Genomic DNA, 24,745 nt, shown 5'->3' on the forward strand with positions numbered 1-24,745 from the left:
TATAACTTTCAGCAGAAACTGAAACATGGGAGGTTCCCTCTGAACACCAGGAAACACTTTTTTACCGTGAGGGTGACCAGGTACTGGCACAGGCTGCCTGGAGAGCTTGTGGAGTCTCCATCCTTGGAGATATTCAAAAGCTGCCTGGATGTGGTCCTGGGCAACTGGCTCTGGTGGCCCTGCTTGAGCAGGGGGGTTGGACCAGATGAGCTCCAGAGGTCCCTGCCAACCTCAACTATTCTGTGATTCTGTGAACTTTCACTCACGGCTTCGTAAAAACACAGCCCCTTGGCTATCTGGAGCCCTTTGTACAAAAACAGCAGAGAAAAGGAAAACTTTCTTAGGGCCACAGCGCTACCACTGCAGACCCACGACAATTGCTCTACAGCAGGAGTAACTCCTCCGGGAGGAACAAACCCTGAGCTGGTTGGAGAAGAGCTACTCTGTGCTACCTTGTCTGAGGACATTGCCAGTATAAATTTTAACCGTCTGAGGACTGGCCTCTGAGTGATACCTGACCTGTGATGGTGTCAGATTGAGTGATACGTGGTGATTCAGGAAGACCGCCCTTTTGAGGGGGACCAGAGCAAAAAGAGTAGTTCTTTTTTTCCGTTGGCTTGGTAAGCTGACCAGGTTTGCTCTGCAGGTACCCATTTGCTAGTGGTCGGTTCAAGGAAGATGGCAGAACATGGGAGATCTTGAGCCTTGGACTCTTTTATCCAAGGACCCTTTTGATTCCAACTGTTGAGAGCCATTTCATTAAGCTCTTATTCTGATGTTGGAGCAAAATATTAACGTGAGTAAATGAAGTTAGAAAAAAAAATGAGCAGAAGAACAATTAAAGTAGGCATACTTAGTATCTTGTTCACGTTGTTTTACTTGTATATTTGATATGCATCATTTAAAACTCTTTCCATTAACAGCTGGAACAAACTTAAAAGTATCACATAACACTGGCTGAAACAAACAGCTCTCCATTTGCTGTTGAGTTAACAGTAAAAAGCAAATAGAATATCCTTTACGTATGCAGAGTGATTTCAGCCTTTTCTGTGTGTGCCGCCGTGGTCTAGGAGCGTACTTCAGAGCGAAGGCATCACTCTAAATCACTTAATGGTATCGGAATTAAAAGATACAGTCGAATTTACAAGGCTGGGAATGAATCTTCTGTTAGCACTTTATGCTACATTAAGGATGTAATTATTGATTCACCATGCAAAGTTTATTAGGCTCCTCCACCCCCACCCCCTGCTTTCACACAGATGGTGTTGCAAATCACCTCTCAACGGTCACCTGCTTGAAAGGAGAGTTTCATATGCAAAGTGCTATTCTTTGTTTAGATACTATAGCTTGCAAGATGTAAAATGAGGCAGCTATTTAAATTTGTTGTTACAGCAGTCAGGCTGGGTACACAAGATTAAATAAAAAGAAAATTAGGAAGCAGATGCTTGTGGCTTAACAGAGGAATTGTGCTAAAAGATACTCTTCATTACTGGTGGATATGAGTAATTTTACTAAGGCAGCTGTTTCCTTAATCAGGAAAACCACAAACCTCTAAGATGACATCCAGATGTTTTCTGTATTGCTTCACAATATAATGAGTTTCCGTTGTATATTCCATATTTTTAATCCATTCGTATTTACTTACATCCAACATATTTTCAAATACATGTATCATCTTCCTTAACTGTAGAAGACCCGAGTGCTGAATACATGACGTATTTTGTGCTCTTGACATCCTTGCCCAGTGTTAGTCTACAAGTTGCTTCTAGGGCTGACAGTGTCTCTCGCCAGCATCCAAGCATTTGAATATCGGACTTCTGCAGGTTTGAGGGGGGGTTGTTTTGTTGGGGATGGAGGGGTCTTGTCTTGGGAAGGAGGTTTTTTAGCGATAGTGGCTGTCAATCCTTCACTTGTGCAGTTATATGGTGCCCCTTACAGTGCTGCCTGATGTTCAAAGCAGGACATAGCATGGTGTTAATACATATATAGTGGGTTAATATCCTGTTCCAGTTATGTGGGTATCAGGTAAAAACACAGATTTAAAACTTCCCCTAGCTCTTAGGTGTGGGCTCAGTTCTCCGTCATGGGCTGCTGACAGTTTTAATGCCTGCCAGCTTGCCATCTGCCCTTGCTAGAAGCACGTGCTTTATTTGACTGGAGACCTGGGATTCCAGGCTTTCTATTGCTGACAGGACGCAAGACTGGCATCCCAAATCTTTGACGCTGATTTACTGACACTGAGCTGTTTCATAATTTATTTATTTGGGGTGGTGTGGGATTTCAGAATTTTAAGATTTGAGCCCCGCTTTTGTAGGCATGACTCTTGTTACCTGTGGTTTGGGCCTCAGGAGCCAGCTGCCAGTGTGCAGTTGATCTGCACATATGCAGCAAATCCAACTCGTTACTTATTGTGCATGCTGTGTATAGCATCTCTTGAAAAGTTAAGGCTGCCCTGAGTTTGGGTTGAGGAATTCTCAAAGGCTTTTATACCTGACAAATTCCTTTTATTACAGGCAGTCATTAAAAGTTTGTTTACTACATTCATTTCCACCTTTTCTTGAATTATCACAACAGAGATATTATTAAATGGTCAGTTCGTGAGCTTTCCAGGTACTGATGGGTTGTAGCTAAGCTTTTAATTGTACAGGCATATATAAGCTTTAAAAAAAAGTAATGCTTTCTGACATTAGTGGATAAATTAGCAGTTACTTTTTCTCTTGTGGTCTCAAAGTTCTTCCTGTTAAATAGTTCTTGGAGTTTGTCTGTGTAAGCAATCTTAAATACACATGAATAGCACAAAAGGAAGTAACTAAATATAACTGGAACAAACTCTTCCTTTATGATTTTTTTAATTCTGCAGTTAGCAATTCCTTCCTTCATTCCAATTTTAAAGTGCAAGTCAGATGTGTATAAGGTACTGTACATTAATATTTCTTTGGTTTATGCCTTGACTTCTTTCTGCCAGTTTGTACCATTTATTACTGGCCTTCCTAAAATAAGATTTTCAAATACAATATATTTATTTCAGAAATTCTTTAGTTAAAAAACTACTGAAATAATTACATGTGTTAGCCTACTGCTGATAACTTGAGGGGTTTTGTGCTTGTTGCTGTGTACGTTTGGATTAAATCTGGAAATCTCTCACTAATCCAGTTACTTCCATTTGATTAAGTTCTCTACAGCCTTTTCTGCAGGGGGGACTCTTCATGGTACTATGTGGCTTCTTTGGTACAATAATCAGCTAGAAAAGAAAATTAATTTTCTTGCCATCAGTGAAACCATAACAGAACGGGCTAATTGAATAAAAGAAGGGATTTTTAATTTTTTTTTTTCCCCAAATGTAATCTAATTTTTGTAATAAGCATCTTTTTAAAGTGGATTTGCTTCTGCAAGCTGGTGACCAGCATACTGGAGTATTCTGAAAAGGGCAGTACAAATCTAAAAGTTTACCCATGTTTGTTATTTCCTCAAGTTGTGAGAAAGACATGTACTGCTCTAGCAGTTTGCAGGTGAGATAGAGTTGTTGCTCGCAGATACCACAAGCGGCCTGAATCTCTCCAGTAAGGAGGTTCTACAGTCATGATTTTCAAAAGCTGGAACTTATGTGCACCTTCCTGAATCGCCACGTCATCTTGGGTGCCAAGAGTTTTCGCAAGGTTTGAGCACTCCGGTGCCTGCTGCTCCCACAGATGTGTCAAATACAAGCTTTGGATTCCTATACTGAAGATCTCGTTATAAATACTGTCCTGTGGCTGTTTCAGGCTCAGATTGAGACAGAAAGCCCCCTTTTACTACAGGATCTATATTTTCCAGGCTCTCTCCACTGAAAACCATTTGTCTTTTAAGAGGTTCCAGCCTGGCACTGTATGACGGTAGATGCCAAGCAGGATTGTGGGAATGGCTGCAGATTGTCATTATTTTTAAATGAAACATTCCTCCGGCTTTATACAGCCGTGACATTGTTTATAGGTGTGAGGGAGAGATTTGTATGGAAACTAATGCTGCTTTGAGAATGTTAATGAGAGGGGAGCAACTGAGATTATTTACCAAACTAAGTTTTTTGTTGGTTTTTTTTTTTTTAATTTAGTCCTTTTCCTGGGATTTCTGACGTCTAACCCCAAGATGCCCCAGCGCTGTGCCATGTAACAGCTTAATTTGTGCTCCCTCTGCCGGCATCCCGATGGGATAGAAACCCGACCAGTTGCATTTTGCTCATCTCCAGGGAGGGGGGTGACTTGTTTAAATTCTCAATAAAATAAAATGCTGCTCTGTCCGGTCAATATTCTCAATGTGAAGGTGTGACAAACCACACTCTGTAAAGGAGGTAAAGGAGGCATTGTTTCCTTCATGGTGCTCTTACAGAATTGGTGCCAATTTAAATTTCCAGAGCATGGTCAGCTCTTCGGTGTCCAGGCTGGCTGTGCCTGGGATGTCCCTGTTGGGGGGTTTGGTTTGGGCACCTAATTGGGCTCCTTCTGTTGGTGCTGGTTACCACATTGGCGTGACTCCCTCCAACACTTGTTTCCAGAAATGTTATTAACTGTCTCCTCACCTTGTAGCACAGATAATTCATAACTAACTTGGCTCAGCCAGGAGTAAGTGAGGACTGAATGAAATTAAACCTAAAAAACCACCTGCTAGTGTCAAGGTGACAGTAATTGTAAAAGCACTAATTGCTGCTGAATTAATGCCAGCAGCTGGGTAACTTATCCAGGTGTCATAAACACTGAAAATATGTTATAGGAAATGGTTTCAAATAATATGATGCTTAAGCGTGGTATCGCTTGGTATTGAAGATAGTGGAAGAATTCAGCTTATGCTATTTCAAGTACTCTGGTATGTCAGGTGGAGTGCCACAATTTTTGTCGCATTTCTAATCTTTCATTCTAAAAATAAAACAAATGCAAACATAGCAAAAATCCTGGATTGTCTTTCAGCAAAGAAGGTATTGGAACAAGTTCTTCTAAGAGAGTTCTCTTTTGTTAGCAGATCACTTTAAACCTAAATCAACATTTGTTACACTGAAAGGATTTCTATTCACTGTTCTGAAGAGCAGCAAAGTGGCCTGTCCCTGTTCATTTTTCTGCTCTTGTTTGCTGCTTTTGCACTGAAATATTCATTCCTTACCCTACTGGGAAAGGCAGTCAGGTACAGGAAAGAAAGCAATAAATCTTACTTAGTGGATTGTCAGTTTCTATCTGTAAATATAAAACAAAAATGAAAAATGCTTAATTTGACAGAATTAAAAATGTGGAGAAAATGTCTTTGTCAATTGAAAAAAAAAACCAAAACAAAACAAAAAAACCCCACCAAACCAAAACAAACCCCCCAAAAACCCAGCATAGGATTTTTTCCTCTGGTGTTAAAATTTAGCTTCTGGTTTCACTTGTATGGAGGACTTTTTAAGACAGAATTCTGGCTGTTCTTTAATTTATGGTATTGTACCATGTTATGCTCTTTTTCAATTAGATGTGCCTTATACTCAATTCTAAGATATTTCTTTGTTTCCTGTGTTTTCTTTTCTTCCTGGTTAGCAACAGCAATTAAATCTGTGATGAGGTAATCTAACGTTTTCAAAGTGGTTTGTCATTCCAGCCAGAGGAAATGTTTTTTTGTTTATCCAGAGGAGATAACATTCTTGCACTATAATGAAAGTCAGTGCTCACCAGATGACAACTCTTGTTTTTAGCCCTGTGGTTCCATTTTTGCAGGCAGATCCTCATTTTTCTGTTTTCCCTAATAAGATTTGATAATGGATACAAGAGTCTGCAAAATCTGACTGATTGTGGGATTGGGTCTTCTAACATGAGCAACGCAGTTCTGGATGTATGACCTCTTTTAACAATCTCTTTTAAAAGAAAAAGACTTCTTCTCTAAAGCCATTAAAAAAAAAAATCACAAAACACACTTTGGATATCTGCATACCACAAGGTTGTGTAGAGAATGCAAGTAACTGCTTTAAATTAAGTGGGTATTTGGAAAACTTGGTTCATTAAATTCACAACTTCTTTTTCATCCAAAGTTTGTGTCTGTGTCCTAATTCACATCCAAAACCTCTACATTTGCATCAGTGGCACAAAGTAAGCAGAACCAAAAAACCTCATACCCAAACTGCTTTTCTAAGCAAGAGTGCCTCACTGAATTAAGGTCATATTTGAGAGAAATAGGGAAATTTTTATTAGAAAACCAGTTACTGTAGGAAAACTGCTGATGGAAGTACTGTATATGTAAATGTGGTTGCTTTTCTTACCTTTTTCAGTAATAGTCCTACTAGAATGAAAGGTGCAGATTGTAGTTCCTGAGCAAGTGGATGACTTTTGGCACTGGGAATCACAACATGCATCGGTACGGTGTTGTACAAAAGCATATCTCCTAGCAGCCTGTGCAGTGGTGGTGTGGCAGGGGAAGTTCCCAAGTTAGTTTGTTCTCTCTTGTGATGACCAAAAATATTTCTATGTATTTAAAAAACAATTAACATCTCATGGAGTGAAAAAATAATGTTCTGCTCCCTGGCTTGGTATGTGTGTTGCCTGTGGGGTGGGTTTCTTGTTTACATGTTGCTGCTTGCTCAAATGTTGTTCAATGAATTGCTGGCTTGGAGTAATGGTGATGGTTTGGAGTGACTTTTGTGTTTGTAAGGCACTTGAGCTTGGTAACTCAAAAGAACAAGGTGCTGCTTTACTGAGCATTGAGCTTATTTTAACTAACAATTCACAGCCTGCTAATATAAACAGAGATCTCAGTAGAAAATGTAGTAACTCTATCTTCTGTCTAATCTATTATATGTCTATAGTAAGTATCTAATTTGCTTTAGTGCTAATTTTAATTATGAGTAGGACTGCAGAGTGTGAAGGAGTCTGTGTACTTATTCCACGGAGGAGTCCTCCTTACACAGGACCTTCACACAGTGTGAATCAGTATCATACAAGTTTGTTAGAGATCTTACATAAACCTTTTAAAAAATGTTAGTAATACTTTGAGTCTAAAAAGAAGGTTTATCTCGCATCCAAAATTTGTCTTCTGGGAAAAATTAGGTTGGAGAGAAATGCTTGGGAATGTATTCAGTATCCTACCGAACTTTATAGCATTACACGCTGATCATGTGTTTCTGACTGGTTTCAGTTATCATTTTCTTCCCTAAATTGCTGTGCTTCACTTAGAATAATTTTCTTTGTTGTAGCGTAGTGTCCTGGTTTTGGCTGGGATAGAGTTGGTTGTCTTCCTAGTAGTTGGTACAGTGCTATGGTTTTGTGTTAGGTATGAGAAGAATGTTGATGGCACTGATGTTTTCAGTTGTTGCTAAGTAGTGTTTAGTCTAAAGTCAAGGATTTTTCAGCTTCTGATGCCCAGCCAGCGAGAAAGCTGGAGGGGCACAAGAAGGTGGGAAGGGACACAGCCAGGGCACCTGACCCAAACTGGCCAACGGGGTATTCCATACCATGGGACGTCATGCCCAGTATATCCCACACCGGGATGCTTACTTGCTGGCTGGGGTTAAACCACGACATGTAGTATCTAGCTGAGTTAAATGTCAGTGCAATTTTTAGTGGTTTGGTTGTTTTTTAAAGGTAGCCATAGCACTTTCCTCTGACTCCTCAATTTAAAAGAAGGGATTGATGACAGTGGCTTACTCGTTGCATCACCTGATGAAGGGACAGCTGATATATGTCAGGTAAATAACTCCACAGTCCCTCTTCCTTAAAAAGTATGCAGTCTGGATACGATAGAACTGTGGAGCAAGTCATGGGGTTCTTGGGAGTGGTTTGTAGACTTTTAGACTTGTAGGTAAATATTTAAACCATGAGAACTAAATGTGGGCTGAAGGGTGGGTGCAGGCATGGGACTGTGATGGCTTCTGCCAGGCCTGATCCCGATGGAATACTTCTTGTAAGTAAGCCTTCATTACTGCTGGCTGAGCATCCATGAGGAGGAGGCCAGGAGAAGTCCTCGAGCCTCTAAAGATAACCACTGGGATGGGAAATCTTGCTGTAGATATTTTCCTTTATTATATATAATGTCTCTCATTTTTGTGCTCTTGTCATTTCTGCCTTTACTCTGTGCATCTCCGTAGTGGCTCTCATACTTTCTGGTTGCCAAAAAATGACTTTACTGAGTGATAGTTGGGAGAGATTAGGGCTTGGCAAAAAGTTGAAATTCATGTCAGCAATAGAGATATTACGTAGAAGTTTCTATTGTTTATTTACTTTTAGTATCCGAAAAAATATCTTACCCTGTACGATATTTATTTCTTGTCCAATATTAGATGTTTCTGCAAAAGAAAAATACAGTGAAGATTGTGGATGGTGTGCCATAATTAACAACACCTGCCTTTCCTATTATGATTTTTTAACTGTTAAAGCTGCAAATTGAAAAATAAAGTGGTTCCTTTATTAATCTTGACCCTTTTACCCTTTCCAAAAGAGTGTAATTTTGCTGCGTGAAGTTGCTATTTATTGTGTTCAGTCATTCAGGGGGGTGTTGTATTCTTGTCATTCTTGCCTATACTGTTCTACGTAATAGCTAGTGATTAGCAGTCAGTTGTTCAGCCATGTTAAATTACCCTGGAGGTAAAATTGGATGATGTCCATAGTTGGCTTTTTTTTAACTTTGGAAGGGGAAGGAAAATCACTAGCATGCATTAGTAATAACCTGTTGAAATTCTCTTGTAAACAAGAAGTGCATCTTCACCTCAAGACTTGTTCCAAAGTTGTATAATGGTTTAAAAATCATTTTTAAATTCTCTTTTCCTAGTTGCCTACTAGGAAAATTGTTTACTACATTGGAAGAGATGCATTTTGGACAATGTTGGTTCCCATGTTGGTGGTCAGAGCACTGTCCTTATCAGGAGTGAATTACATTTTCCTTGCATATCCATATGTGGAACGATATTTCCTTACTGCTTCATATTGGATGTGTTTATTTTTTGATAACTGTTATTTTTTACATTTCCATGAAGTAGGCAATTCTATTTTGAAAGAAATTGGGCTGTTACTTTATAAAAGAAATACAGCAGAATTGAAAAATATGTGAGAGTTGGTAGAAATATTTGAAAGCGAAGCATTATTGCTCTACATTGAATCTTTAATTAAGATACTAAAATGTTACATTTTTGTCCAGAAGCAGTTATTGTAACAGACCTCTTTCTGAGCTTGCATGTAATCTTTTTAATGATGAAGGATTAATACAGCCTGTAAGGTACAGCAGTTACTGAGCCTTGCTGCCACTGCTATGGTTAAATATGTACGTGTTTTTTGAAAGGGAGATCTCTTGTCCTTAAAGACACATCTAAAAAGAGTACATTTGGCACCTTTAACCACATTCCATAAAATAAAATATCTACCCCCTTTGCATATGGCAAAAGGCAGGGGTTTATGCTGCACAGCAGATGCTTCGATAGAAATTAGGGGTCCTTGTGTGCCCATTGCTTGAGGGGGGTCATAGTAACTGCTCTCCTGTTAATACTTCAGTGTTTCGGGACAGAGATGCTAAAGTAAGCTGATGAGTTGATCGCACCGTACGTTGTGAAAGGCTGGGGAGGCCTCCCTTGTGCTGAAAGAGCAAAGCAGAGGTTTGGGTTCAACAGACCAAGGTGAAAAATGTGGCTGCGTGGTGTAACGAGAGGAAACCTTGTGTGCTCCTGGTGGGGTTACTGCCGCTTGCTCCTCTCAAGGAGGTCTACTAAGAGATAATTATGTTCTGCACCGACTGTTTCTGAGTGTCCCTCAAGGTTTTAACCCTTGGGGAGACTGAATTATGTGCTGGATGAAGATCACAAATCCATAACTAATTCTCAGCAGAATCCACACAATCGATAAACCAGGAAGTCAGAAATAACATGGATTATGAAGGGATTTCCAAGCAAATTGTTTTCCCTGCTGCCTTGCTGCAAGTTTCTCCTAGTGCTCCCATGCAATCCACTCGAAAAAGTTTTCTGACTCCAGCCATAATTTGGCTTCAGATTGCTTAACCTCCCTCAAAATGTCTTGTACTGTAATGCTAAATCTTGGACTGCTGTCACAGAAATCTTGAGATCTGTGTCATATGAAGAGACTGTGGGGTAGACTGGAGCTTCCTTATGGTAACGTGATTATCCCAGAGTTTTGTATTCTCTCCTGATCACGTATTTTTTCAATAATAAAAACCTTTCCTCAAGGTGGCTTTTAGAAAGTGGGATTTTATAAATTGTATTTTATTTGTGTGGAAAGAAATTTCGTCATTACCTAGTTTTGACCAGCAAATGTCTTTATGTATCCAAATAAACATATATGCATTTTTTTTTCCTTCTCCAAAAATTTGCTGTGCTGTACTTGGCTACACCATGAGATGCATCAGATGTACAAGTTAATTTCTAATACATAAATAAATAAAAATTCATCATAAATAGGTCTGAGGGGAAAAAAATGCATTGAAGGGAGCCGCTATTAGAAAGAGAGAACGATGAAGGTGACTTTGCTATTTTGGCTACTACACCTGGGATAATCCCTTTCAGTGTTGCGCAGGATCCCAGTGTAATTCCAAGCAAATAGGCCTTGAACATCCACATATTGAAATTACTAAATAGGTTTCTATATTTAAGTTGGAACAGTATTGCTTCTAATTAAAAACTCTTTTACTAGAGCACTCGCTGCTCAAAAAGTCAGGTTAATGTAACCTGAGCCAAGCTGGCACTTGAAGGAGAGCAAAATCTTCTTTCTTCTAGCTCTGTAACTGTTACTTTGGACATAAAAGTTCCTGGTGTTATATTGTTTGTCATTCTTGTGGGCACATGTTAAGCATCTGGGGTCTTTCTGCTTCTTGTTTTTAAGATGAAAGCTGAAACTCTTTAGATGCTAAAGATCAGTTAAGTCTCAGTTGTCTGTAGGGGTATATTCCAATTTTTGCATTAATCATGGCATCGATACCATCTGTGTATAAGCCATCTGAGTCCATAAAGACTGTGGTGCTGCAAAAATTTTTTTTTTTTTTTTTTGCGAGGGGGGGGGGGGGCTGTATGTGTTTTTGCCGCAGATCTCCTGTGCAGCACGTTTTTGCAGTACAGCAGGTACATGGCAATCCAGCCTGGGTTCCCACGGCCCGCTGAGCCACCGTTAATAAACCTCCCACGGAGCAAAGGCGATGTTTCTGCGGCAGCATCCGCACCGCTCCGGGAGGAGGTGTCTGTCACTCGGCGCAGGGAGCTGCCGGGGAGCCAGCCTGGATCCAGCAGCCCTTCTCCCTCCTTCCCTGACCCCAGAGTACCCGGCGAGCGTTGCGGGGAGCGCACGAGCAGCTCTCTGCAAACCGGAGCGGTTCTGGCTCCGCTGATGTCTAGGGCTTGATGCCGGTCGTGCCAGACGCAGGTTTTCTGGGTATCGTCGCTGTGTGATTTGAGTTCTCCGGGTACTGTGCGTAATGGAAAATGGGATGTGCTGCTTCATTCCTTCGGTGTCGCTCTAAGAAAGCAGGGATGCTTCGTTGTGCTGAGATGACTTGCACTATACGCTCCGTAACGGTATTCTCTAAATGAATTTAGAGCATTTTCCAACGCTTCGTTTCTTCTTAACTTCCAGGTTTTCCGAAAAAAGGCAGTGGAGCTTGGAGAGAAATTGCTACCTGCTTTCAACACTCCCACTGGGATACCTTGGGCGTTGCTCAATATCAAGAGGTAAAACAACTGCTTTTTGGTGACTAGAGCATATAAAAAAGTTACGTTGAAACCATCTTCACCACAGAACTATTACAATTGCTGCACAGTTTTTCTCCTTCCAGCTAGGTAAAAGTTGACATAAGATCCTTGGTTCTACAGTTTAAATTGGGAAATTTAAATAGATATACATTGTACGCACAAGAATACATATAGAAATACATTTATTCATCTCGGAACCGGCTGCTTTTTTGTCAGTTAGTATATTGCTCATCACTTTTCCTGAAATCCTTCGTTGCTTTTAGTGTTGTTATAGGTAGGGTAGGACCAAAAGGGCACATGCTACTCTGAAAGGATAAGGTTTCCAGCCACTTTGTGCTCTTATTTTTACCCGCTCTCAAATCAAATGTAGTATCAGCGTGTCTTCCATATCAGGAAACAAGAGTAATACCTGCTACAAGAGACTTGCTGTTTTGCACCCTCTCCCCAGGCGTGGTTTTGCTTTGGCCAGTTGTGGTTTGAAGGCAGCTGCGCGTTTGCTGTAGGAGTTGCGTGCTCTCCTCAAGTCACACTGGCCTCCAGTATCTGACTCCAGACAGATGTCAGCAATTCCTTCGTCTGCTAGCAGCGATACTGTGCTGGTAAAGAAAATGGTTTTCTTTGCACTGCCTAGGGAAGAATATTGAAAGTTGCACCTGTGGGGTATATTTGTGTATTCGTAAGGACACATCAGCTTTCTTCATGCTGCGAATAAACCCCAGCACCACCCGTCACAAGGAAGTGAGTCAAGAAGAATTTCACACGTACGTGTATTGGTGTTGTGTTGTGGTTTTTTGCATGATTCCCTCCTCGACGGTCAGCATCTTCCACTGTTCGCTGCTTGATCCGTATTTATGGGTACACCTTTTCCCCACGGCGGGACACGCGTTGGCATGGTTGCTTGGTTGGCTGTGATTGCTTCAGGCTTCCCAGTAAACTGCTCAGAGCCAGTCCTACAGAAACGTCTGGTATGTCAGTTCAGACAGGCTTATCTTCCACTTTCCTTTCAAACAGAAGCGAGGTGGGAGGCAAAAAACGTGTCCGTGTGCGGGAGCAGGCGGGAGGTAGTGCCTCCTGAGCTTTCTTATTGTTGAAGGGGCTGACTAACTGCTGCCCGGGCATGAGCCTTGGACTTTGACTGGTTACTTACGCGCATGCTAATGATTTCTTCTCAACGGGCTTTAATAAGTTCTGCATGCATTCAGTAGCACAACAAGTTGAGGTTTGTCAGTTATTTGTTTTTAAGCTGTTACAAAAAACTTCTGAGTACAAAACCCTAGCGTACGTTTGTAATTGCAACACAACAGTACCTTATTCTACATACTATATGTAAACATATTTAAGGTATTTAGGCTAAAAATTTGTCTTATATGTAGGCCTTGCCTAAATCACTGCTTATCTACTAAATATATCAATGGTTTTTGCAAATAGTTCAAATTCTGTGGTAGGTCTTTATGGTTTCGTTCCTAGCTTCTCACAACAACTGCTGAGGTGCACTACAAATGTCAGCCACAAACGCTACAAGGTGGTAATGCAGAAGGGATTAATTTCTTATCTGGCACCAAAGTGGAAGATCTCCTCTGCCAAGATAACTTCCTTTGCTATGGCAGAAAAACTCACATTAAATGCTGCGTTCTTGGTTATTCATTCTGAATCCTTGCACATCTGTCTAGATTTGACCTTCGATAGATGACTCTTCCATAATACTGTGCGTAAACAAATACACTGTCATCCAGGCTTAGGAAATGCTAAGCCACTGAAGCCTGCATATATTACAGATCTAATACGCCTCATTTCTGATTAGTATTTTATTCGATTTTATTTTGATTTATGCTTCAAATTGGAGAACACTCCCAATAGATTGTGGGTGTCAGTGGTTATTTTTAAATGTCTATTTTTGGATTAACAGATGAGCTGGGTATTTGTTTCACTATGCAAGTGTTCTTCACAGAATAGTTTGTTTTCTCTGCTCATCCTGTATCATCATAGCCAGACTTGCTCTCTCCTTGCATGCCTCTGTGTGTAAACATATATATGTGCTTTTGTCCGAGTGTGTCCTTACATACCAAAGGCATCCACCTGAAGTCTTGTACTCTTTCTCTTCTCCGTTGTTTTTCTTCATCCTGCTGCTTTCCTCACGACTTAATGACCATGGGACACTTACTGTCTTATTTATGGAACCTTAATTATCAAATACATTTAAAAGTTGACTGTACTATTCTTCAGCTAAAATTATTAGCCAATTCTTGAGTGTGTTTGTAAAATTTCCTTTTGTCTCTGAAGTACATTTTAAGTAATTAGATTGGTAGTTTGTACTGGGATCTCCTTTTCTTTCCTTCTAAATGTTTCAGTTGCATTTCCATATTTCTGATGCTCTTGATGTTGCTCTGTATCTTCAGTTCATCTTCAGCATGTTTTTCACTTCTGCTTATACTGCCAAATTTGAAGTTCCTTTTACGGCTCACTTGCTTATTTGAGTAACCAGTGTTGTATAACACTTGTTGACTATTCTGGCTGAAAACGCTGGTACAAAGAGAGGCTGCAAGGGAGAATGTGTATGAAGTGGTGGCTGCTTGACAGATAGGTTTGAGTCTTCTTTTGGAGATAAGGAGCACAAGCTGGCAAAGCTGCTTTTATTTATTTATTTATTTATTTACTTATTTTCATCCCACACCCAAATCCTTTGTTTAGATATTTAGTCTTTAGTACTTCTAAAACACCAACTATAACAGCTTCTTAAAATACCACTAGTTCATGATCCTTTATTTTTCTTCTCACTGAGCTGTGACAATCTGGCTTCTTCATGCTAAAATTTTAATTTTCCTTTCTCTCTAAAAATATCAAGTAATTTATGACTGAGCGATCGGATTCCTTGTGTATTTCTGTAATATGCCTCTCAGAATTATAGAAATAACAAAACCGGAAATTATAACTCTCTTAGTGAGTTAAGTAATCTTAACAAATATCCAGCTTGCATCATGTTCGCAAGATCAAGTAACCTTTTTATTGTATCTATTTATTTTTACCCCTGTAACTATTGAAAAGGAAGCTGTATAGGGCTTGTGTTTATGGGATGACACCCAGCTGTGAAATACAGAGAAGAACCCAGATTGTTGTTAGTCTATTGGATTAGTCAGGAGTATAAGATCCTGTACAATATTATTTCATTTTTTGATGGAAATTGTCTCTTTATGTCACTTTTTCCCCCTTGGAAAGCAGACCTGTATTTTTTTTTTTAGTCAGTATTAGTTCCAGTAAGACTACATTACTACTTTCTAGTAAGCAACCCAGAAGCATCCTTATATGAAAGAATATATTTTCCATAAAATGTTTGCTCTCTATACATTGACCAGTTGAATAGTTGTTTTGAGGTTATTTATTATCCTTTATTTGCTACGATGTAGCAATACTGTTAGGTATTAAGGTGCCTGGCTTTTTAGGAAGAATTAATGTAACATATAACCTTTAAGTGCGTCTGAAACTTTGAAAAATAGTTATGCCTTACCTTAATGAAAAAGTTTTTGACTGGGGTAAATAATAATTTTATTTCTGCAAACAGAACAAACCAGAAATGGGTTTTTTGGATGTCCAGCCTGTTTGTAAGTGTTGTTGTAGCTAAGGGGGATACTGTGCCTGTTCCACTGGCTCAGTGACAAAAGTAAATTATGTACGCATTTATGGTTATAGGGACCATGGGAAGTTCTGTATAGAAGGAAAAGTTGTGAGGTATGGGTGGAGTGGGTCAGAGCAGGGAAGCTTAACAGAAGTCAAAAAGGAGGAGTTTGAAGTAAATCTGACTAATTCGTATTAAAATCAAACTACAGGGAGTGGTATGGTTTACTTATAAATGTAAAATGTTTACTGTGCCCGATATCAGCTCAGAATTCTTTGCCTTTCACACTTTAACATTGATTGGACATTAACAGTGGACCTGAGTTGAATTCAATATTACATATTTTATGAAGTGAGATAGCAGAGGCCTTTTAAATTGCTTAAATAAAGTAGTTACTCATTTGTAGGTAACTGAGGATGGAAGTGACAAAACTGCAGTACGTAGGATGTTGTCAGCATGATTTTAAAGCAAGGTCCTCTTTTGACTTTTTTTTTTTAAATTAAAATTATTACTATTTTTTAAGTCACTGCATTTTGTACAGCATATTTAAGTTATGCCAAAGGCCTTTCCAGGCCTCAAAGCATTCAATGTTTGAACAAAAGTTTCTTGGAGCTACTGAGCCCTCAGAGCCACAGTATGGATTCAGAACAAGAAGATACACCCACAGCGCAGCTTCAAAACCAATCTTTTCTCTCACATTACTTGAAAAAAAGAAAATAACAAGGAAAAATACACCCGTAGTTTTTTTATTTTGAATGCTTTAAGTGTTACCCCCAGCTAAGATTCCTGTTCCAGGACAGTAGTGCCAAGCAGGATGGCTTGCCCAACAGAGCCTGGCTGCTTTGGAGAGGGATTTGAATGCTAAAATGCCACGGTGTCTGCCAGGGTGACACAGGCGCAGGTGCTCTTCTCTTCTGGGGCACACGCTCTGGTATTTCAGAGTACTGGCAGTATTTTAGGTTGCAGGCATTTAAAGGAGCTTATCTCTCAGCACCTTCTGCCTAGGAGGAAACGTGGCTGATTATCCAACCGCCAAGGTATGAAATATTCCTTTTTAGCCAACAAAATTTGCTTGAAATTATTTTAAAGTTTAAAAGTAGTTCCCAAGTTCCAAACGTGCTTCAGGTCTCACGGGCCTAAATCACTTGAGGAATAGATGGCCTTCAAAATGTCTTCAGTGTGCTACCTCACGAGAAAAACTCGAGTATTCGTAAGAAAAGATTTTAGTATGTAACAGAACGGTTCTCTCTGAGTTCTGGGACTGCTTCCAAAACATCATAATCAAAGCATTTAAGAGTGTATTCCTTTACAGTTTGTAAAGGAATCTTAATGCCTTGAGAAAGTTTGAAAATATAACGAAGAAAGGATCCAAACACGTAAATTCAGTAATTGGGTAGTTTAATTCCCCCACTTAAACTATCAGAAATGCCTGAAATGTGATTGTTGCATTATTTTGCAAAATCTTCCTAAGCATCAAATTGTTTGTGTGATATTATATTCTTTAACAGAATTAGTTGTTCATGCTTTTACTTGTCCTAGTGACTCAACGAGCACTTTGTTGCAGCGAGTCAATCAGGAAGGCTAATTTAAATTTTCTGGTTTGCACTATTAACTCTAGTGTCTAAACTAAATTAAAAAAAAAAAAAGACTACGGAGTTAAATAAAGCTTGTTCTTAAATTTGACTCTCTCTGGCAAAAATAAACCTGTTTTTTAAAGGGGTTTTAAAGAGGAAAAACCTGCATTGTCTGCACAGTTTGTCATGCAGAAGTTGTGTTTAGATGGAATCTTTAATTTTATCCCTTCTGTCTAACACGGGCATAGTTTTAGAGGAAGAAATCAAAACTACGTAAGAAAAAAGCGCTAAAAGAAGTCTAGTTTGCACACTTAATAAAGGCTTTGTGCATGTGGTTTTGGCAAATGCTCCACTGATGTAATAAATTAAAGTGGTAATAATAACAAAAAGGATTTGAATATTGAGTTAAACACAGAGATTTCCCCTGTAGCAAAACAGACCAATTGAAACCAGACTTTTTCCTTCAGGCGTTTGGATCACAGTGTGGATTTATTTGTGTTAGCACTGGATGCAAAGAGATAAATCCTAGCTGAACTTTACCTACGTAAAAATTATTTGTCTGGTGTTAAACATACGTTTTGGCATAGAATGATTTGCATTCTAGAGATACTGATCTCTTTCCATTGACTGAAGAAGACCTTAGGCAAGTAATTGAAAGAACTAACTTTTTGAGTTGAGGAAATGAATTCCACCCTAATTTATATGTAACTAGTGACAAGGACAATTTCAGCAAAGGGCACGTTTTTTTCAGCACTGCCATTTCAGGTGCTGGTTAACCCACTGGTTCATTGCATGATTCATAAACAAGTTTACATTTCTGGAGTCAGTACTGGATGCAAAATAAACATGTAAATAGTTTTCTGTTTGGGGCATTTTGATAGCACTATGTTAATATGTCGTCTGATTAGCAAGTTCATTGTTTTAGAACATGTTAGAACACCACAGTAGGCAAATTGCTTGCCATGCCTTTGCCTCATCTGAAATGAGTGGCCAGTCCTGCATTGCATGACTAGTGCTTTATATTCAATAAGAATCAAATGAACCATTACAATCTTATATTTCATTAAAAAAACCCAAACAGTTTTCCTTTTTTCCTTTCAGTTTCCATAAATAATTCTTCCATTGTCACACATAAAAATAAAAAAATTGGTCCGAGAGAGAGACTATCAGTACATGCCAGTGCGGTTTTCGGAGTAGATACTTTTGACCTGTGGTGGTGGTGTCTGATTTGCCACTGAGCAATGCAAAAAATCTCATCATAAAAATATCAGAAAAGTTCCATGAGGTAGCTCAAGGAACATATGTGTTTGGTGGGGGAAAAAAAAAGAACCAAGAAAAATACTATTTTGATTATAGCCCATAATGTTAAGCTGTATTATTCAAATAGCAGCTTCAAGTCAGTATTATAACGCTGAATTTGTTTGCGAGGCTGCCCTCTGGCAATAACACAGGAAGGATTTGGGACCTATTGTTGCTACTGTAAAATATCTTTCTGAGTTCAAGTGCTTTCTTTATAGCCAAAGGAAAGAGATTCTAGTCCCAAATTCTAAGTGTAAACACGAACTCTTTCCCCGCAGTTTATTAGTGCACTGCAAAATGAGTATAAATACTTACAAGTTCATAATTATCACACTACTTATCTGTTTAAAACCCTATATGAGTATTAGTAACGTGATTCCTCAGCATAAAATGTATGATTGCAAACAGTTTCTAGATCTCTGTAGTGCTAACAATAGGTAATGTTCTTTTATAAAACAAAACAAACCTTGTGCCAGACAGTCCCACAGAAGCCAGCCGATTGCAGGAAGGTCTTGGTCTTCACTTCATGGGGTTGCCCCCCACCCACAGCAGACATTCTCTTCAGGGTATCAAAACCTTCCCCAGCTATCATAAATTTTTGTCTTGACGGCTTGAAAAAAAAAAAAAAGGGAAATGGCTTTTTTGTGTGTGTTATTTATACAGAAGATATGAAAGTCTTCTGTGCTGGAAAGGGGGAGGGTTTTGAGTCGGCATAAGCAAGTTGCACTGGTTTGTGTTTTGCCCTAGATAAATCGGGAGTAGGAAGTTCACCCCAGTCACCTATGGCATGTACCAATAAATGACATGTACCAACCAGGTACTTCAGATTTTGTAGTAGTCTGGTTGTCAATTACCCAGGCTCTGGCTGAAACGCAGTGACATAGGGTGGCTGGTGACAAGCGCGGGAAAGTTGCATCAGATCCTCAGTTTGCTTCCTGATAGTTGAAAACTGCTTTTGCTCCCCAAACAAATCTGCCTGCACGATTTTGAAATTGCATTTATTGAAAATAGGATTTTATAAATTTGTATATAGATGCTGGTGTTGCTTGTGTTCTTGCGTTAGCTGGATAACTGCTGGTATCTCCTTGATACTGGCAGATAATTGTGAGTTATCGCGCTGCCTAGAAGCAAGGGAGCCCTTGAGTCTCTCTGGTAGTACTGAGTTGCCAAATACATTTGAGAGTTGGAGCTGAACGTAAAGGTGCGCAGGATGAGGCTCAGTTCAGGATGAGACGCATTTCTGTGTTTTACCAGGGCAGCAGGAACCAGCTCCCGTTACGGTTATCGGGGAGCCAGGCACTACGAAGTACCTTGAGGAGCAGTTGCCTTGCCCCAAAATAAATGCCTAGTGCCTGGCCAGCTGAGCTGCCCTTCCTCGACCTTCCTGACTGTGCTGGGAACTCCCACACCTGAATGTCGGCACATTAATCTTTGCGCTGGTTAAAGATCATTTCCCTTTCGATTGCTTGTATCATGTATGTCCTAATTTAAATCTGTGTCCAGTAAATGATAATCTTCTAATAGGCAAAATGCGACTGTTGGAAGAGGCTTCCTACAGGGGGAAAGAAATCAATTTGTACAGACTTCATGTTCCATTAAATAAAATGAGCACAAGCACTTCTCAGTCACTTCCACCACAATTCATTTCACCTCAGGGAAACACTTCATCTAAAAATAATAGTTGCATTAGGATTGGTTCTCTTAAAAATTTTCTAAATGACAAATTGTGAAGACACAAATTAATCACTTTGTGTATTTGATACAATGTATGTACATTTTGAGGATTTTGCCTGCAAAATCCATCGCTCCATAGTTCATTAGAGAACTCTTTAAATGGCCACGAGAAGGGGAGAGGGGGCATTTACCAGATGTTTTGCTTGTGTATTTTAGCTCAAATTGCTTTAATACTTCTACCTGGATAAATTCTAAAATGGAGACTGTCATTCTTAAAAACAGTAATTTCAAAATGGAAAGGTGGTTCTTTGTTTTTTTCCTGCTCTAGTTTAAGCATCTTTCTGATGTGGTGGATAATAAGGATTGAGATCTACCAAGCACTCTACTTTGACTGTCTAAATTGTAGGTGATAATATGCATAAGAGTATGATACCTGTTCAACATTACAAGACTGGAGGAACAAGATTTTCACCTAGCATCAAGTGTGGGCTATTCGAGATTCTGAAATAAGCACTAGTTTAAATAGGTGACTAATGTTTGTAGTTACTCTGTATTCTTATTGTCCTAAAATAATGCATGTGAGGGAGAGTTGCTAACTACCTTTTTTCAGAAATCATTACTGAGAATACATTCTACTGTCCTCTTCACAGAAGACTACATTTTTTTTCTCACAAAAAGGACATTTTTCTCTAAGTACATTAACCTTTGAATATATCTTTCATTATAGATACGCACACACACACACATATATCCACATGTATGTGTGTCTGTGTGTGTGTATATATATATATATAGGTAAAACTTTATTCATCATTATATGGTTTCTCATTGCTGCTGATATGAGAGGATCTCTCCTTAACCTCCTCCAAACTATAACCTCCCAGCTGGACAGCTGGAACCCGACCTGTAACTGATGCAGTTGCGATGCATCTTGTGTATCACAAATAACTGTTTCACTTATCTGAATTTTAAACTTCTCTTTATAGTACTTCATAATCTTATTAATACTATGAAACTTGATTTTTGTGTTTTTCGGTTTCAATATACAAATGCTGATGGGTGTTTTTTATGCCATTTTTATAAGCAAGTTTAGTTTTAAGCTGACTAGTCATAACTGCCTATGACATCTTTTCTTCTTCTGAAATTCATGGCATATCCATTTTCATGGATATATCAGATACTCTTTCAGTGCAGTTTTCCGTTTAATCTTTTAGAGTGACCTTAAAATAACAAATCAGCATTAAATAGGTTCTTTTTCTCTAGAAGTCAGTCCGTAATAAGAAAATGCATGCAGATTCATTTTTGGCTTTAGATTTTAACAGAAACGGAAGTTTATTATTTATTAATTGTTCAATTAGGTTTAGCATTTGGTGAGATTTGCAGAGTTTCCTTTCTTTTCAGAAATCCTAAAATGATGGAAGGATTATTGCCTTCCTTGCTTGCATAATTGCTCATCATTGGTTGGATTTTCTCAGGTTTACGACCATACACCCAGCTGAAGAGAGAACACATCCTTGTTTTTAAACAGTAACCTCTGCACTAAATACAGATACCTGTAGTGCTGTACTTGTTATTTCAGTTATCTCAGTGTTAGTCAATGTAATGGCCCCGGTTTGGTTTGGAAAACAGCTATGTTGTTTCTCGTAGTGCCTCTTCAGCATCCAGACCTTATTTGAATCCTTAATCTAAGTTGCAAGTTTTTATTGCGAGCTCCTGAGATCATCCAGTGCCTTTTACGTCTATGTTTTCTGTAAATCAAGAACTATTGCAACCTGTCTTTGGTCCTGCTCTAATTTATGTTTTCTAACCCTGCTACTTCTCTTCTATGCTTGCTGCCCTCTTCTAATCCATTTTTATTTTGGAGGAGAAGCACGCCAGTGATGATTTTCAGCTCTGATGGAAGTTTTTTCTCCTGAACTGTGATTCTGCCCTTGCCCCCACATCTTCCATAAGAGGAATCTGAATCCCGGATGCATCGTGTTTTCCAGATCTATGGGTTACTTCTCCAAGTCTTTTTTCAGATGGTTCAGTTTCATAGCTTGCGAAAATTAATGTTTGGGAACTGTACTGGGTATTGTCCCACATACGTCTTCTGAGACTTCTGGGCGGACTGTTTTATCATGTAATACACTGTTCCTTAGGGTCTTGAATATATTTAAGTACTTGAATATTCTGGAAGGTGTGATAATCAAGCTATTCTTAGGCATATTTTGGTATATATTTGGGGGGGGTGTATATATCTATACACACATATAAATGTTTTATGTATATGTACATACATATATATAACATTTAGCCGTGTGAGCCAAATTGGGCTGCTTTAGGGAAGTTTGGGAGAAAGGATAAATAAAAAGATGGTTGTGCTTGGCTTTGCTGCTGAAGGCTATATATTCTTTAAAAATCCCTTTTCTTATCTCCAGTTTCTCTCAAATACAGAATTACTTGGGTTTTTTACCATACCCTGGAAAACTCTAAGAAATGTTTAAAAAAAACCCAAAACAACCCAAAACATTTTCAGCCTTTGTTTGCTATTGAATATTAGGTCTTCCCTTTCTGATACCTAAGCTGACCGTGTGAAGACTGCTATTAGATCAGAATAAAAACTGTTACTGCTCTTTGGAAGCCATGATGTCATAATTCTCCTATTTCTACACTTGTTCTTATCTTTTACAAAGGAGGGGAAGCAAGGAGAGAAAAGAAATAATTTTTAAGCAGCAGGGAGGCTGGAGAAATAAAAGGTCTTTCAGGCGTAAATGGAAAATGAAAAAGGTGCATTGATTTTACTCGGTTCTCCTTTCCTCACAGGAGAACCCTTGAATAATCATTTCCATCTTATAAAAACACCTTTTGATACTAATACAGATATGGACACAGGAAAATGGATGCTGCTTGAATGCTGCATTAATTATCTTTGCAGTATTTATAACTGGATGCTCTTGATCAGACCTCTGATGAACTTTAGTCTGTGTCTCTATAAAGTTGTTTTCCTTTACTAGTTCTTAAAATTTCTTGCAATTTTGCTCTGTGAAGGCCAGACAGGTCTAGAGCACTTTTAATGGTTTCTAGTGACAAAGTCAGCTGATGAAGACATTTAAAAAGTCTCAGCAGTGAAGTCTTTCAACAAGGTAACTACAAGTAAAACCTCTTTTCTAGTTCAAAATATGTTGAAATACTGTCCACTTCGGAATTTTGTCATTAAGAAGATTCTTTAAAAATTCATTTTTTAGCTTATGTAGTTTTTCTGCTAACTATATTAAGTCAAATTACAATTTATAATTTATTTGCCTTATTACAACACTTCATTAAAATGTCAGAAGATACAGTTTCTAGGCAGGGTATTACACCAAGAACTATGCATGTGGTGCTTTTCGCATATAGAAATAGCTACAGCAGTTCTGTTCTGCAGCGTGAATTAACAAAGATTGATTGCAATCTGTTTTTATTAACTCAAGGAAGAAAAGCAGTGTAGTGATATTAAGAAAATTAATTATAATTTTCTAATCTGGTAATTAATGTGCAGCTGGGCCTGAGTGCAGTTAGTGCAATTCAGTAATTTGGCAGTCCTGACAAATTATCATCATCTGTTTTAAGGTAGACAACTGTTCTTTAATCTTTGCTCAAATGTTTATAATCTTTTCCATTTCAGAATGGTTTTAACAATTTAGATGTTAGATATGCCCTTCTACTATAATAATGTGAACTGAAGTTCAATTGTATCTTTCAGGACTGAAGTTCAGTTGTATTTTTCAGCACCCTCTTTCATTCTTTCCCAGCGTTGTACTGAATTTTCTTACGAAGCAGTTGTATGAAACAGTGATTACTGGTAATTGACCTGCATATGTTGAATAATCTTAAAATGCCACTGAGAATTTAATGTACCCTGTAAATTGAGATGCTTCCAATTAAATAGAGTTCTTAGGATAATCACTTTCAAAACTAATCAAGTAATATAACGGTGTTAGTAAAACTCTTATTGACTTAATTGTGACAAATTAATAAACCTAACCAATGCAATTACTGTAATGGTCATATTAGTTTGCATTTTTCATAACCTGTCCATAAATGTTTTTCAGAAACACAAAGGGAAAATAGAAGTTACCTAGGTGTATTGAATTAGCATGACAAGGTGACTCGAGTGGGGGAGTGTTTGTGCCCTTCTTCCCTTCTTTATGAGGCGTGAAGGTTATTGTGGATCACCTCATGCTCAGTGCCTCTCGTCTATTAGGAAATCAAATGCCACTGAACAAAAATTAGAACTAGGATCCTAGCAGTGGAATTGATAAGAGAAAATGCTCTTAAGCAGTCTGACTGGTTTTGCTGCTATCATGCTTGATCTCCTAAAATACACTGGTGTGAACAAATGATTGTAATCTTGTCAATAAGGTTTATCTTTAGTATTATTCTTAACAGTTGAAGGGGAAAAAGCACAAAGCATCTATGTAGATCAGACTCTGAAAACTGTCCAAAACTGTTCAGTATCCTTACACTGTCAGTGAAGAGATAGTTAAAAAAAACCTGCTTTATTTACATAAGACTTTGGGCGGGGTTGCTTGTCTTGTTTTAGGGCTTTTGTTGTTGTTGTTGAAGAGTTCATTAGGAATGTATTAGAGAAGGTGTTCTGGGAGACCAAAAGCCAGGAGTTTTCAGCCCAGTGAGCGTGTCCTTTTGGTTGTTTTGTGACACAATTTCAACAGCAGAAAAGATGGACAGCCTTTGCCAGAACAGCTTCTTGCCTAGCGCTTAAGAGGTTCTCCAGGAATTTAGCGGGCGTAGGTTTGAACCTCCTCAGCTGGAGGAGAATGGAATCGAGGTCTTTCACTTCTTGGACATGTGCTTTAGCTCCCTTGGTTATTGCTTCCTTTAAAAGAAACCATTAGCTATAGAGTTTAAATCAGTCTGATCTCACTGATAGGTGGATGGTGG

At 38.8% G+C, this 24,745-nt stretch overlaps 1 protein-coding gene across 3 annotated transcripts in view; it reads left to right on the forward strand.

Annotated features, from left to right (window-relative positions):
* MAN1A1 (mannosidase alpha class 1A member 1) overlaps window positions 1-24,745 on the forward strand; it is a 151,277-nt gene that overhangs the window by 74,455 nt on the left and 52,077 nt on the right. For all 3 annotated transcript variants that reach the window (XM_052781210.1, XM_052781212.1, XM_052781213.1), the window contains exon 5: window positions 11,550-11,644. In XM_052781210.1, the coding sequence (XP_052637170.1) occupies window positions 11,550-11,644 (95 nt within the window). The remainder of the gene's footprint in view (window positions 1-11,549; window positions 11,645-24,745) is intronic.

The sequence above is a fragment of the Harpia harpyja genome, chromosome 3 (genome assembly GCF_026419915.1).
Source record: "Harpia harpyja isolate bHarHar1 chromosome 3, bHarHar1 primary haplotype, whole genome shotgun sequence".
NCBI lineage: Eukaryota > Metazoa > Chordata > Aves > Accipitriformes > Accipitridae > Harpia > Harpia harpyja.